Source organism: Plecotus auritus, assembly GCF_963455305.1.
Source record: "Plecotus auritus genome assembly, chromosome: 1".
NCBI lineage: Eukaryota > Metazoa > Chordata > Mammalia > Chiroptera > Vespertilionidae > Plecotus > Plecotus auritus.
Window position 1 is genome coordinate 35539887 of NC_137770.1, and position 13910 is coordinate 35553796.

General features: G+C 36.0%; 1 protein-coding gene across 1 annotated transcript in view; it reads left to right on the top strand.

Moving 5' to 3' along the window:
• The window catches only part of KCNH5 (potassium voltage-gated channel subfamily H member 5), a 266047-nt gene that overhangs the window by 20407 nt on the left and 231730 nt on the right, over nt 1-13910 (top strand). Inside the window, exons 3-4 of the mRNA XM_080646145.1 lie at nt 6826-6932; nt 11574-11702. Coding sequence (XP_080502271.1) covers nt 6826-6932; nt 11574-11702 — 236 coding nt within the window. The remainder of the gene's footprint in view (nt 1-6825; nt 6933-11573; nt 11703-13910) is intronic.

A 13910-nucleotide genomic window follows, 5' to 3' on the forward strand; every position in this document is an offset into this window, starting at 1 on the left:
TTGTTGTCATTTTTGTTGTTGTAGGTGGATCTATTGTGAAGTCCATGCTTCCCATGTATCTATGCCTCCCCAGCCTGTTTTCTTGGGCAGGTGCAATTTTTCCTACAGAAAGTTCATTTAAAAAATGCTGGCATATTATACAGTATTAGCATATTCTATCCCCTAAAAGAGTTGTTTTTTCCTTCCTAGCACCAGTGCCAGATTATAAATGCGTCAAAAATAACGATTCCATCTTGCTCACTTTTGCATGCACTATAGGACACAGCTCAGTGTTTGGTGTCAGCATTTGTTGAATTAGATTGGCTTGTTTTGCAATAAACCCTAACCTAGATCTCACATGCCTCCATATAACATGCTTTTATTCACTGTATTTCATCCCAAGTGTTACGGTATTTAAGGTGGGCAAGGGAGCAGAGAGCTTTGGATTATGTTATGCTTTATCATTTTCATTGTGGGAAGATGTCTCCCCCCAAGCTCTGTTCACTATTTTCAGAGGCTATTTTCAAAATGATAATAATGTTTTTTAAAAAATATGTTTTTATTTATTTTCAGACAGAGAGAGAGAGGAAGGGAGAGGGAGAAAGAGAGATAGAAACATCAACATTGATCTGCTGCCTCCTGCATGCTCCCTACTGGGGATTGAGCCCGAAACCTGGGCATGTGTCCTGACCGGGAATCAAACCATGACCTCCTGGTTCATGGGTCGACACTCAACCACTGAGCAACACTGGAGCTTTTTATTTTTTATTCCCTGTGTAAATCTATGAAAGCCTTTTAATATGAGACAGAGGAAACAGGAGGAGGAAAGAAGAAAATTATATACACGTTTAGAACTACAGTGTTAATGGCTAAAAGTTATTGTAGAGTTTTGGAATGACTGAATTCTAATTGAATATAGAGATACATCATTTGACAATGAGGATAGCCTTGTAAATAATTCAAAGAATTTTATTGATTATCATTATCAATGATATAAGAATAGGAAACTACAAATCAGTGAGTGTCAGTTTGTGTGGAAAAAATGACACTTTGTATTCTGGAAAGAGAAGAATCCTCTCTATATACAACTTGCATTAGATTGATTAAAGTCAATAGGATTAAAGTAGTAACTGGGTAAAGATTCCTTGTTTTATTTTTTAATTGTTCAAATATGAATTGTTTCATGGGACAATAAAAATAGCAATTTGTAATTTTACAATAGGAAGAGGCTAATATGTATTATTTTTGTTTTCTTATATTTTTCCTTCCCAGCCCTCCCCCATTAGACCAGGTGCACAAAATCTAATTAAACATACTCTTCAGTTTTCTCAATATTATCATTATACTCTCTCTGTAAAGTTCTCTATTTTATTAAATTTTCTTTTATTTTTTCCCTTTTGATCATATCCCTTGTCCTCTTCTACAGTTATTCAAAGTGTGTTTATTGTATGTCTTTCTAATCTGTCTTCTATTTATTTATTAAATATGTGTATTCTTAAATGTTGTTGCTTTGTGCTTGTTTTTAAGACCCATGCAATTCATACTGTGTAATAAGATTTATAATTTCTTACTTTTTTCACTCAACATTATGTTTTTGTGTTTTTTTTTTATCCTCACTGGAAGAGTGAGGATATTTTTTCCACTGAGTTTTAGAGAGAGTAGAAGGAAGAGGGGTAAGGGAGCGAGAGAGAGAGAGAGAGAGGAAGAGAGCAAAATATTGATGTGAGAGAGATGTGCTCTTTACTGAGAATTGAACCTGAGATCCTCAGGTTTGCAGGCTGACACTCTAATCACTGAGCCACATTGGCAAGGGTGTTTTTGAGATTTTTTTTTATGTTGCCGTATATGATATCCTATTTCATTATGTTTGTTGTGTAGTGCTCTTGTGTCTTCATTGCCTTCATTTTATTTATCTATTTATTAGTCATGAAGTCCAACTTCTGACATTTTGCTACCTCAAACAACTTGGAGATAAACATCCTCATACACCACATCTTCTTGTGACTCCATGTGAGAAGTTGACTGTCTGTGTCCAGAGATAGGATCGCTGGATAGTAGATTATATACAGGATTTGTACATTAATTGCTCTCAGATTGCTGTCAAGTGGCCTTCTGTTTCCAAACTCACCAGCCATGAGTGAGGGTTCCAGTTTCCCTACATCTTTGTACTTCATAGTAGTATCTAAATTTCTATTTTAATAAATATGATGTATTCTATGTACTGTCTCATAACTAAATTAAAAAAAATTCTCATGACACTTCAGGATTCCTAGAATTTCAAGTCTAGCCCATTTTATTGTCTAATAATTGTACTTCAAGCCTTTGGATTATTTGGATGTTTATTGAAGGACACAAAACATATCGCAGGTATAATGGAGATTATAGGTTTTGTTGGAATGGATCTGAAGCAGATGATCTCACCTCATGACCCCTAGGAAACCCTGACATTCGAGACACACTATCGCAGATTAGGTAGAAACCACATCAGCATTTTAATCTTTTATTAACCTGAAACTTTTAAGGCCCATTCTGTTGTTGTTTTTAGGATAGAGGGGTGAGAAGAGCAATCATGTAGGTAGGGAGGATTGGAGTAGATAGATGCTTTCAAAATCATTTTTTTTCCCTCGAAGGGCCCATTAATAATCCTTTGTGCATCAAATTAGAGAAAGAAGCAGAGGTAGTAATAGACACTTTATTGGATGTATTTCACAAGTAGTTTTATTAACACAGGATTATCTCAGCCAATATGAGCACATTACACATGATGGATTTCAGTCAGTCTGGTTCCATTTGGCTGTGGGCTCTGCTTTGCACAGTGGCACTGAGGGGAAGCGTTGGAGAGCCAGGTGCCTCAGTGATGCTCATGCTCCAAGGTTAGAGATGTCCAGGGCTATCCCTAGCTTCCCTCAATTACATGTCACGGGCGACTCTTTATGACTATCTGAATCCTTCTGAACCCATATAACTTAATGGGCTCTGAAACATTTGGTTACAATCTATGATATAAAATAATGCTTTGGTTTATTCCAAAATTACCTCTGAGATTTTGAAAGCCGTGTTCTTATTTGTTCCCAAATTCTCCTTCTGCTCTCCCTCGCAGGCTTCTTTTTGACCCTTGGGCTATAGATCTCAGCCCATCCTCCCATTAGCTTGGTGATGATTTCACTGTTGTGGCTGGTTCCCAGCTGAGGACCACATTTGCCAGCTAACTGCATTAAGTCAATCTGTATGGTTTCTGTGATGAAGCATTTGCTAGCCTGTGAACTACACGCCGTAGATAATATTATTTTCTAGTGGTGACTGAATGTGGTATTTTAGTTCAGGAACATTGTTCAGTCATTAACAGATTGAGTTAGATGGCAGAACTCATGATTAGGTTGCACATTCTTTTTAGTTTGGAAGTTCCTTTGTCCCTTGAAAGTCTATTAACATTATAGCCATTCTTAGTGTGAGTTCTCATAATGAGGCTTGTTTGTGAGATTTTGATGGCAGAACAAGGGATCCAAGAATAATTAGTAAATCTTGCTGTAAACCAAAGTCACCTGTCCCCAGAAGTTTCCTAGGGCAGAATATACATAAAAGATATATTGCCAACTGCTTAGGCAAGCTGGATATGACTTAGGCCAGGCCGGTGGAAAATTTCTTCCTTACTTTCAAGACCAGATCTTACCACCACTTAGTTGTGTGGCAAGAGAAGTGGCCAGATAATCCAGGAACACGTCCTGGGTAAGTTTATGCTTCAGCCTCATGGGTTAGAAAAAAAAAAAAAAAAAAGAAAATACAAAATGATGTGCATCTCCTTTAAGACTCAGTGACCTTGCCCATTAGCAGGTGTGGCCCAACCCCATTCTAGAATTGTAGGGACACAAGGGTGTGGGGTTGGGGCTTGAGTGGCCTTCTAAGCCCACCCATTAGAAGCATCCCACTCAGCCACTGTACCACACATTCTAATTGGCAACTTCATGTGCTTTAAGCTTTTAGACCTAACTCTCTGGGTTATGTTAATGTCATCATTTTACTGATGAGGAAACAGAGTCAGAGGGGTTCTATCCCTTTCTTGTGAATCATAGTCCTCCAAGTGCAGTGGTTCTATTATATTACTACTGCTCAGTGTTTCAGCAGAGATAGATCGCTTCTGTGCATTGAATTTTCCCCTCCAATAAAATAAACAGTGCAGTTGTAGAAGTCATTTATAATATCAGTGGAACAATATAAGAGACAAAAGACTTTCAAAAAAAGTATTCAGATTGTAATAGTGTGGGATTGTTTTCTTAAAATGCCTTTGCATTCTTAGGGGAGGAGATTTTAGCATTGTGGGGGCTAAAATGATGAAGAATATATTATGGCATTTTCATAGTTTACTTGAAAAATTGCTGGTTTGCATTTTCTCTTCAGATTTTTAGCTGAATCAAATGTGTGTTGTAAGTGGTATTATTACATCAATTTTCAAAACAATCATTTTTTAAGTTGTAACTTAATTTTCAATCCTGTTAGAGTTTATTTTTCAAATTATTATCCTATTTGCTTATTATATTATAGATGCCTTTTCCCTCCACGTTTTTCTGATGGCCAGCTGTGAATATTGTGTTTTGGTTTATTGAACTATAGAACCCTGACATTTAGTAATAGGAGTAAAATGGTTTTCTTTTATGTTTCTTAAGTCCACAAACATTTAGTTAGCTTAATTACTCTTATCTTATTTTTGTTCTTAATGTCCTCTTTTTATTAAAGAGTTTTTAGATTAAAAATAGTTAATTATCATTATCATTATTTAAAAAAAACTGGTTGATTGCAAGGTTCACCTATCTGTAGAAATATTATTGACAGTGTTAAACTAATGTTTTATTTTTGGAGGGTGGGACTTTTTAACTGAGGTATTCTAATTTAATTATAATGCCTTCAGGAGATTTTCATAAGACTCACATGAGCTGAAACCCAGGCTTTAGACAGGAACAGTGGCTTTTCAATACCATCTGACAGGCAGGCACTGAAATTTCCTTTGTTAGTTCAGCTGTGAGATTAAGGAGATAGAGTCTGTAATTTTATTATGAGATTCTCATTTATTTTACTATCATAACAACACTAAAATATCTTTTTAAAATAAAAGATAGAAATATTATAATTGAAAATGCAGGATGAAAATTGCCAGGGCAATTTTTTGGTCTGCTACATCTACTTCCTTTCATTTCTTAGTTTCTAAAATTCTAGTTGTGTAGGTTAGTGTTACCATGAGATTGGCCTGAGTTACTCCTAATTTCTAGAGATATGGCATTGCTATTGAATCCTGCTAGTCTTTGATGGATCTTGCTAACAAATTGCTTTTCAAGTTGTAAATTTCCCAGATTGATATATTCAGGGGCAGTTTTCCCATGAGGATAATGAATCTTAAACTTCACGTGAGTGGGTGTCTTTTAAGGTTCTGTGCCTAATTTTGTTTTATAATTTTTTCCCTTTCCTTAAAGGAGGCCCTAAAATTGTGTAAGCTTCAGGCCTACCACACTTGGATTTGCCTCTGGCCAACAGGCTAAGTCATTGAAAACTGGAACAAAAACAATCATAAAGATAGATTTGAGTTTTCAAAAACATATTCAAGGTGTCTAATAGTAGCTCACAGATTCCTTCCTGTTGGAAGAAATGTTCTAGACAATTATGTTAACTGTGTACCTAAAACCAGATGAACAACTGATGATTGTGAAAGCACTGGGAACAGAGTTTTAGAGGTGTGTAGTCCTTGACTAAATTCTGTTTTGTAGATTATCAGACTTTTGGTGAATTTCTTTTAGAAAAATAGATAATTTTTAATATTAGGACAATTTTGTGGGATATAGAAGTTCACTCTTTAATCTGTTTTCTATATTTCTTTAACCATAGTAATAATATATGCCTCCTTCAGTTTTCCTCTAATTAGCCACAGTTGTATGTATTTAAAAAATCCTCATAAATGATGAAAATCCTTCCTTCCTTTCTCCCTTCCTTCCTTCCTCCCTCCCTCCCTTCCTCCCTCCCTTCTTTCCTTTCTTCCTTTTGCATGACTTTCTCTGGGAACCCTTGATCCTTTCATCCCAATCACTTTTGTGATTTATGTTGGTAAGTTCACCTTCACTCAGTTCCTCTGGCTGCATATCTAGAGTCTCTCAATGGCAGTAATGTCAACATCCCCATATTCATCTTTTTCTTCTCTAACCTTGTTTATGTTCGATTCAAATTCACTTTCAGCATTACGATTTTCACTTCTTGATGGACTTTAATCTTTGAAGGCTAATTCCTGCTTTCGATTTCCATTTTTGTAAAATGTCATGTGGATTTATCACTGAGAAACAAGGAGGCAACACATCTAACGGGCTCTGCTTCTGTGTGTAAATTGAATAACAGATGCACAGTGACCAATATCAACAGGTTTTGAAAAAGCGAGTTGATTGGTCAATGATTGTGATGTGTTATCTGTTATTCACCAGTGATTTGTAGACTGAAGAGCTAACAGTAAAGTCTAAACTTTATGTGATTATTCAGTTAATATTCCATAGTAACTGAAATATGAATGGTGCTATTGGGAAACTGATGTTCTTTACACCATAGTAATAAAAATCTGTACATGTATGAACTGTGTAAAGCGAGGATTGCTTTTTGCTCTCTTTCTATAAGTTTGAAATAACTTCTAATGCTAGCTTTTAGCAATAAGATTAACAATAATGACAAAAATATGGTATAAATATTTTAGTTCACTTTGTGGGAGCAGCATTATATTTTGTAATTAAATTTGATTACTTAATCAACAAAGACAATGATATGATTTTATGTAGCATTTTAAAAGCAACGCAAAACTGAAATGGATTGTTTCTCCCCCAGTTTTATGTATGGGGAATTGACTGACAAGAAGACCATTGAGAAAGTCAGGCAGACTTTTGACAACTACGAGTCAAACTGCTTTGAAGTTCTTCTGTACAAGAAAAACAGTAGGTATCTAAATTATCAAGAAGATGCGCCAACCCTTTATTAATGTTATGTTTTGGTAAGAAGTAGTTGAGCTATAGTGTAGAGAGAATATAAAACTTTGTTCCTTCTCTTGGCAAGTGAAATTAGATAGGAAAATTAGTAATTGATTCTGGCTATGAAAAGCAACCTGTTGAAGAATGGAAGAAAGCATGGTGCATTTTGTGTGTGTGTGTGTGTGTGTGTGTGTGTGTGTGTGTGTTGGCAAAATGCTTTGTAATTAATACTCATGGTAAAGATTTTATAGTTATGTGATAGCAATTTAAAATGACAGAAATTTGTTCATTTCTTCTTTAGGGTTAAAGAAAAAGGTGATTGGCATCATTGGACATGTGATTACCTTTCTATATAAACATAGATAACATGTGAATACAGGCTATCTACTTGAGGTGAATCTTTGCTAATATAGCCTTTTGCTGGACGCAGGCTCTTTTGTGTGTAACTAGTGGAAACAGTCATTATTTTATTTTTAAACTATTATTATTACTATTAAACCTTTAGAACAGTCCATTCACATCTGGTATATTTTGCGAGCTGTTCTCTAGGATGAGATTTGTGAGTGGTCAGTTATCCATTCTCTAATCACACAAGACATCATGGTCTGGACTCTCCACCAGAGTTTGGAGGAAGAAGCCAACCAAAAAAAACAAAAAACAAAAAACAAAAACAAAAACCGAGTAGGACATTCATCAGCCAAGACTCCCTTCTAATTCATTTTCTTTGAATAGTTATTTACTTTTTTTCCTTTTTGCTACTTTCGCAAATTGATTTTTCTGTTTTAAAATGAACAGTCACTTCATAAGATGGATCCATTTATTTAGTGTTAATAGTACATGATAGCAAAGCCAATTATTATCTTCAGTGGAAATGGATGCAGTTTGGGACCCATTCTAACTTCAACAGGAAATACTTGCTCCATGCTCAGTGTCTGTTGGATCTTGTGGAGCATAATTTATTCTCTCCATTTTACCTCAAACATTTGTTCTCTGTGGACTATTTGGAACTGAACTCAGGTTCTCTTTTTTAATTAACAGACCAGCATAGGGATAACCACAGCCATAGTTATTGCTTCACAGTAGTGCACTTGGTAATGGGAACATTAGTCGTTAGTGATTTTACCTAGGGAATGTCTTAACATCTTATATTTCATTTTAGAATCAAGGCTGAGAGGTATTTCTCTCTGAAGTCATACCCAAATGTCTGTTGGCTTGTAACCTAGAAAATAATCTATTGTGAATGACCAGCTCTGTCTTCTTCAAGAGAAATGTCAGGTGTTTTCTGTTCTTTTTTTTTTTTCCAACCAGATCCAAATACATATTGACAATTTGTAGTAGATTCTTATGCCCCATTTTCATTTTCATATAGTATTGTTATCCCTTAAATGACTTAGGTATGTCTCAAGTTTAGCAAATAATTTAAGAATATTTCATATTACTTCACTCTGACATTTAAGCAAAATAAACAAATCTTTGCCTGATTTTAAAACATCAGAGGCAAGTTCATAGTTTCTGAGTTTCTCAAAAATACCTCAGTGGAAATCCTGTTTGTTTATATCATTTAAACCATACGAGCAATGAATCGAATTTTGCATTTCCAAAAGTCTCCTTTTGAGGTGGTTTAGATAGTTTGCTTTACTTTAATGGCTTGAAATAATTATCTGACCTTTGTTCAGGCCTGTCTGGTTCTTTTCAGATAAGTATCTATGTATGTTTAGATTTCTGCTTAGAGCTAGTAGGAGACATAGCCCATAGCACTGTAGATTAAAGCTCCTCTCATCTGTGCAGCATATGCATTGAGTTTTTCCCCTTTAATATGAAGGAAACTTATTATCCATGTATTATAATGGAGTTCTACTATACTTAAAAGCAGCTTTAAAAATATTGTAAATAGTTAGCTGAAGCTTTAGAATATCAACTGAAAAGAGTATATTCCTGTGACTTTTAAAAATGTTAAAAGGAAAAGTCACATGTTTGTAGAAAACTGCTTTGGGAATGCCTGAATGCCAATGCCTCCCATTACTTTCATTAAATAATTAGGTTAAAGGCCATTTTGCCAGTGAGGAGATTGAGGTACCCTATTTAACATGTGTCACGATGGACATTTCAGTTTGCAACCTCTATTCTTTAGGCCCATGGCTCTGAGTAGCAGGGGGCTGTTTCTACTGTTGGAAAAGAAACAGTGGCTCTGAGATGATGACTGACAATGGCTCTTTCTGTCTACACAAAGGGCAGACCTGTGATATCTGGGTTCATTCCCAATAATCAATTCCAGGGCTCTGCCTTGACCTTCCAGCATCTATAGGCCTCTCTACTTGGCCCTCCCAGATACCCCCTCAAATTCAGAATATGGGTATTTCAACAGCCACTCAGCAAGTGCTCAGCCTGCTTGCAGAAGTATGACCTGTACTTCAACTTGAAAAAATCCACCATGATATCTGAAAGCAATTTAAAAAAATAGCTGACTCTGTATCACAATTTGAATTGTTGCTGTTTTCATAGATATGAGCTGTAACGTCATCTCTTTCTGTTCAGATTTCCAACAGACCTTGGAAAACAGCTTATGTTTAATGCCCCTTTCCCTCTGTTTATGACCCTGCTGCCTCAAGCTCACTATGTTGTAACAGCCATAGGCCATGTATCTCTGGCGTCTGGGGCTGGTGATTTGTAAAACTGCATGTCACTCACAGTTCCTGGACACATTGTGTAAAATCAGAATCAGAAAACAAAGAACAAGTCTCTCTGGAAGATGGTGTAATTGTTTCTGAGATCCCTGTCTCATCCTGTAGTCATTTTGGAAGGGACCATGTCCTTTCATTGGCCTCCTGGTGTTGCAAAGAACCTGGTTGTCTAAATTGAACATTCCCATAGAAATCTCCTCTCTTTAATTCTCTGACTTCTTTTTGTTTGTTTGTTAATCCTCACCCGAGGATATTTTTTTTCGCTGATTTTTAGAGAGAGTGGAAGAGAGGGGGAGAGACAGAGAAACAGGGTGTGAGACATATCGATTGCTTGCTTCCTTCCTGCAGGTGCTCCAACTGAGCCTGTAACTGAGGTATATGCCTGATGGCATTAAACCTGGGACTCTTCAGTCTGCAGGCCGACGCTTTAACCAGCTGGGGAGATTCTCTGACCTCTTGAACTTCTTGTCTAAATGGCAAACTCCCTTTTTTGGTGACATTATTATGTGGTTGATTCCTTCCTCCCTCCCTCCCTCCCTTCCTTCCTTCGCCATAGTATGGTGGTGCTTCTTATTTGGTTTTCATTGATAGCCACTAACAGGCTATCAAGTCTCACCTAGAGACTATTTATAGCTGCACAGTTCACCTGTACTTCACCTCACAGCTGACAAAGGCTTTCATGTTTTTAAAGTAGAATATTTGGGGAGGCTTTACTGCACTGTGGCTTAGAGCGAACATGATGGAAAATAAGTCTTTTTGATTCTGATGCAACATTCCTTCCGTGTTTTATTGTTTAATGGATAATTACTCCTTTGAAGTAATTTCTCTTGTCTTCAGATATTTATTTGACATAATGCCAGTTCTGATTTGTCCAGAACTTAAGCCATGAAACTGTCCTCTGTAGTCTGCAAGAGCCACTGTTTGAACAGTCCAGCCTCCTGCTTTGAGGGAGAGAGGTAGGAAACAGTGGCTCATAAAGACACCAGAGGTTCTCAAGGGCTGGGGACAATTTTTCCCCTTTAATGTTGTTTTAAAGGCGTCAGGTAGAGCTCTGCGTACACCAGCCTTAGTGTCTCTGATGTGGGGGTACAGTCGAAGCCATAGAGCTATCTTAGAAGTCTATCCCAGCATTTCAGATGTTCCTCCCAGAGGAATACTTACCAGAGCATCAGGTATGACTGTTGAAGTCAAGTGGAAGCACTTCTCAAAGTGACAAGGAGAAGCCCTTGGGAGTGGGCACCCTTGGTGAGACTCTCTAAAAAGGAAGCTGGTCAGAGCAGCAGCGGTGTAGGGAGCCAGGCCTAAAGGTGATGCTCGTGTCACTTCAGTAACGAGACTGCCTTTGTGCTCCCGCGTTGTGAAAAGACACCCGGAGCTTTGCTTTCAAGTTTTGATATTTTGTGTTGAAAAATACGTTTATAAATTTATTATTATTATTATTATTTTATTAATTTTTTTTTAGTGTTGACATTATTGCAGAAGTCCTCTTCTCCCCCTTTGCCCACCTCTACCCTCCCCTGCGTACCCCTACCTTGGCTTTTACCAAATTATTATCCGTGTCCATGGGCTATGCATGTATTCTTTTAAAATTATTTAATTTAATGTAATTATTTTTATTGTTGACAATATTACAGATGTCTCCCATTTTCTCCCCTTTTGCCCCCCCCTCCACCCAACTCCTGCCCCACCCCAGGCCTTCCCCATGCATATATGTTTTTTAGCTATTTCCTTCTGTTTATTAATTTTTGAGCAACTGGTAGTTGATACAAAATTAAAGTTTTCTTGAATCCTTTTTAGCAATTAAAATACTATTGTATTGGTGCTAATTCCTGGCATGGCAGTTGGCAGCTGACGGAAGGGGAAAGGCAGGAGACCAAGTCATTGCTGAGGCTTTGTCACACTCTGTTGTCCTTTCTTTCTCTTCCAGGAACTCCTGTTTGGTTTTATATGCAAATTGCACCAATAAGAAATGAACATGAAAAGGTGGTCTTGTTTCTATGCACTTTCAAGGATATTACATTGTTCAAACAGCCAATAGAGGATGATTCAACAAAAGGTAATTTTCAAAGGAATTACTACATTTAAGAATTAGGCTTTTAAATATATTATTGTTATTATTATCTTAACAAAATCTATTGGTTGAACTCAAAAACAAAATTGTACTCCATAACTCTTACACATTCATACTAGTCATTGTCCGGATCATTTTCCAATCATATTTTTGAATGGCAATAGCAAGTTGAGATAACAGTTACTTAAATTATAATAAGGGGGATTGAAAAAAGACATAAAGAAGAGATTTCTCAGAACATTATTAATTTAGGATTGATATAATGGGATTTTCAGCAACTTATAACATGGTGAGTTTTAGAAACAAAAATTATAACTTGTGGGATGGCTTGGGTGAAATCTTTTGGAACACAATTGATTAATTTTAGCTAAATTGATTGGAGTTTTATTAATTGACTTTTTCAGGTTACTTTTCACCTTTTATTTATTTATTTAAATATATTTTTATTGATTTCAGAGAGAAAGGGAGAAAGGGAGAGAGAGATAGAAATATCAACAATGAGAGAGAATCATTGATCAGCTGCCTCCTGCATGCCCCCTACTGGAGATCAAGCCTGCAACCCAGAAATGTGCCCTTGACAGGAATCGAACCCAGGACCCTTCAGTCCACAGGCCGACACTTTATCTACTGAGCCAAACTGGTTAGGGCTACTTTTCACCTTTTAAAAACTGGGTTGTTGTAGATTCTCTTGGGTAGATGTTGCTAGATTGTGTAAAGAACAATTTTGTTATCAAGAGAGTGGCTAGAAAATGAAAACATTCTTATTGGAGTCTTAATGACTACATCCAGAGAGACTGCTATAGAAAACAGTAGTCAGTGGTATGGGCTTTTACTCCCTTTTGCTCTCATTTTATTCTCTTCAATTATGTTTAAATTAGAAATTGGTGTCATAAATGAAGAACTTAAAAACCCTTAGGAAAAGTTTTTATGCAATATTTTTAATAATCTCTTAGAAGAAAAATTAAATGTCTTCCTTTTTGCATTTGGCAAACATTGCCTTTTCTTACATCTAAAAAAACTGGCATGAAAGCTTTAATCTTTTCAACTGTAGTCATAACTGTAGAGAAATTGCAGTACACTTATTTCCTGCAGATAAAATCACATGTATATTACTATAGCTGCTCAGTTTCTGGTTAGCATCAAATTGCAAGGAAAATTTTACAATGTGCAAATAATTTAAAGCATGATATAAGTCAATTCACTTTTGAATTTCTGAAAATGTGTATATTAAGTCATCTCCTGGAAGAATGAATAAAGCATTCACATTTGGACCTGTCCTACCTTTTCCTATGCTTTTACTCATATACCAAGTGTCTAGGAAGTTTAGGATAAATTTAAATATTATTTTTAATATAATAGTCTTCTAATGGAATAATTTTCTAATTAATGCTCATTTGTTTGTTTGAAAATTCAAAGTGCCCCATCCAATAGCAGCAGAATACCTGTTCTTCTCAAGTTTAAATGGAGTGTTCATTAGGTAGATCCCATTCTGGCCATAAAACATACCCTGATAAATTTAAAAGAATAGAAATCTTACAAAGTATATACTTAGGCAACAATGGAATTAAGCAAGAAATCAGTAACAGAAAGATAGCTAGAAAATTTCAAATGTTTGGAAATTAATACGTTTTTAAATAGACCATGGATCAAAGGAGAAGCCTTAAAATAAATCAGAGAAATATTTTGAACTAAAGGAAAATAAAACACAACTTATCAGATATGTGGGATGCAGCAAAAGTGGTGCTTAGAGGGAAATTTATAACATTATATGCAAATATTAGAAAAGTAAAAAGACATAAAATTAATGACCTAAGCTTCCACCTTGGGAAAGTAAGCCAAAGAAAAAGAACTTAAGTCAAAACAAGCTGAAGACAGTAAATAAATCTTAGAGCAGAAATCAGTGAAATAGAAAACAGAAAAACACTAGAGGAAATCACTACAATCCAAAGCTGATTCTTTAAAGAGGTTATTAAAGTTAATGAACATCTAGCTAGGCTAACCAAGAAAAATGGAGAAGGCACAAATGACTAATATCAGAAATTAAAGAAGGGCCATCCATGGACATTAAAGCATTTAAAAAAATGGGTGTCGGGGGGCAGCTAGGATGGGGAAGAACGGGGGCATATGTAATACTTACAGCAATAAAGATTAAAAAAATACTTTGAACAACTCTACAGCCACCACATTGATAAT